This window comes from Echinops telfairi, unplaced genomic scaffold, assembly GCF_000313985.2.
Source record: "Echinops telfairi isolate 266 unplaced genomic scaffold, ASM31398v2 ScPeMD7_3;HRSCAF=10, whole genome shotgun sequence".
NCBI lineage: Eukaryota > Metazoa > Chordata > Mammalia > Afrosoricida > Tenrecidae > Echinops > Echinops telfairi.
The window spans coordinates 35987718-35990275 of NW_022103899.1; the positions used below are offsets into that span (position 1 = coordinate 35987718).

Genomic DNA, 2558 nt, shown 5'->3' on the forward strand with positions numbered 1-2558 from the left:
GAGAGGGAGGGGGACGGGGAAAAGGAAAATGAGGAGCTGATTCCAGGAACCCAAGTGGAAAGCGAATTTTGAGAATGATGAGGGCAACATTCTTGTGTACTTTACACAATTGATGTATGTATCGATTGTCTGAGCCCCAATAAAATGATTAAAAAAAAACATTCTGAAACTGTGATAGCAATTGTACAATATGCTTGATGTGATTGAACTATGGAATGTTATGATATCTGTGAAAACGCAATGAAATTTTTTTTTTAATTTTAAAAGAGGGAGCGTCAGAAAGTTCATAGGAAATTTCTATCAGCTTTTAATTCCATTTTTCCATGAGCTTTTAAACCTCCCTTATACATACAAAAATTGCAGAGTTAGCAAAAGTTTTCTATATAATTTTTAAAATCTACAAAAAGATAATCCTATTTTAAAACTAAGCAGAGGATATGAATGGACAAGGAAACCAACAAAGACATAAAGAAATACTCAGAATCAACAGCCATGAGAAGGCTGCAAATCAAAACAACAAAGCTGTATTATCTTAACCCCAGTATTGATAGCAAAGTTAAAAATAAAAACAGCAAGCAACAAATGCTAGTGAAAATGTGGAGAGATGGGAACCTTTATAAATTTAACAGGGTCATTAAAATACTTTTTACCAGTATAACAACTGAAACACCATAAAAGTCCATCAATAGGAAATAAGAGAAGACACAAACATACCACTGTATTCATATAATATCCATTCCATTCACATAGATTAAGAGAATATATAAAATTAAATAACATGCTGAGCAAAATGAAGCAAGCTAAATAATTTAAACATATAATTGGTGTAAATGTTAAACTGTAGAGAGAGTATGATAAAATAGCTTCAATATATAGGAAAATATAAAAAAATCTTAACATACATCAGCTACCTTTTTATAAAGGCTTTTAATGATTCTTTTGTAAGAAGAAACTCAGAGAAACAATGTGGCAGTTAGATTTTTATGTCAGTGGCACTTGTGTGAAAGTGTAGGGGTAAAATCCAATTTGCCAATCAGGTCACAGCCTAATGATGACTCCTGGGATGTGCATCCTTTTTATGAGAGGCATTGGGAACTCTTCCTATCCTGCTCCTCCACCCTTTCTGATTGCTGGGACACTGAGTCTACCTCCATGGTGGCCACATGTGGGTCACAGACCCAGGGAGATGCCAGCACCCAATTATGTTCCCACCAACCATGGATCTAACTCAGCTTTTCACTCACCACCCTGTGAACTCCCTGCTTCCAGCTTCACCTTTGTGCATCAATAATCTGTAGTTATGTTGAGTCTGGAGAGGGCCCCAGGGCAGCATCGGACCCTTGGACTTAAGTTCAGGGGCTACGACACATTCCTGATACAAACTTCTTTTTTAGACATATGAGTGTCACTGGTTTTCTATTTCTAGACAACTCAGCCTAATACAAACAATAACAGTGATATTAAAAAAAAACACGACACAGAATTACCTTGGAGGCACGAATCTGTCTGTGGACATCCGTTAGTTGTTGGATTTTGTATTCTAGCTCTGAAATCTGGGCTTGAAGCCAAGTCCATCGGCTGCCAATTCTTGCTCTGTCTACAAGCCACTTCCATTCAGTACTCCAGTTACTGTGAACAAGACAAATACTGAGTCAAGGCACAAAAGCAATCAAGTTTTAACAGAGACTGCTTAAATAACTTCCTTGACTGCTGTCATACAATCTCAATTTCCTTTATAAAACATCTAATTACATTATGGGACAATGTATAATCAACATCTTATCAAAGAAAAAGATTTAGCTTCCTTACCTTTCCACCCCCCACACCTGCTTTAATCAATATTTAGTATTCAGTAGTAGGATAATCCCTTTTGCTATTTAAAACCTTATTACTGCTAATGGACTGAATGGGAGGTGGGGCAGCAAAGGAAACAGGAATGATAATAATACTAGCACCCTGAACTAACTGTCATTTGAGGCTTTTATATATTAGAAATCAGGTATTCGACAAGTGATTCAAGCTATGCTAGATCTAAATCCATGTAACAACTATATTGTACTCAATTTTATTGTAAGTGATTTTCATTTACTAAAGCAGACATCACTATTAGCTAATTATTCAAAGCCAATTTAAATTAATTATCCAAAATATGAATACTCTGCTACATTTCAAATAAGTAAATCAAATACAGAGCTCTAGAGATGTTTAAGAGCAACAGCTTGTTAGAAACAGGATTCCCAGGGTTCACATGGCAAATAACTTAATAAAACCTTTCTTTTTTTTTTTTAGTGTAATTAAGGTTATTTTTATAGGAGTAGATCTCAGTACTGAGAGATTTTTTTAAAAATCGTTTTATTGGAGATTCATACAGCCCTTATCACAATTCATACATATATCCATTGTGTCAAGCACATTTGTACATTTGTTGCAATCATTGTTTTTAATCATTTTATTGAGGGTTCGTACAATTCTTATCCCAATCCATACATCCATCCATTGGGTCAAGCATATTTGTACATTTGTTGCCATCATCATTCTCAAAACATTTGCTTTCTACT

The 2558-nt window shown here is 35.0% G+C and overlaps 1 protein-coding gene across 5 annotated transcripts in view; it reads right to left on the reverse strand.

The window, feature by feature from the left end:
• KANSL1L (KAT8 regulatory NSL complex subunit 1 like) overlaps window positions 1-2558 on the reverse strand; it is a 121297-nt gene that overhangs the window by 54686 nt on the left and 64053 nt on the right. For all 5 annotated transcript variants that reach the window (XM_045295256.1, XM_045295235.1, XM_045295243.1 and 2 more), the window contains one exon: window positions 1488-1629. In XM_045295256.1, the coding sequence (XP_045151191.1) occupies window positions 1488-1629 (142 nt within the window). The remainder of the gene's footprint in view (window positions 1-1487; window positions 1630-2558) is intronic.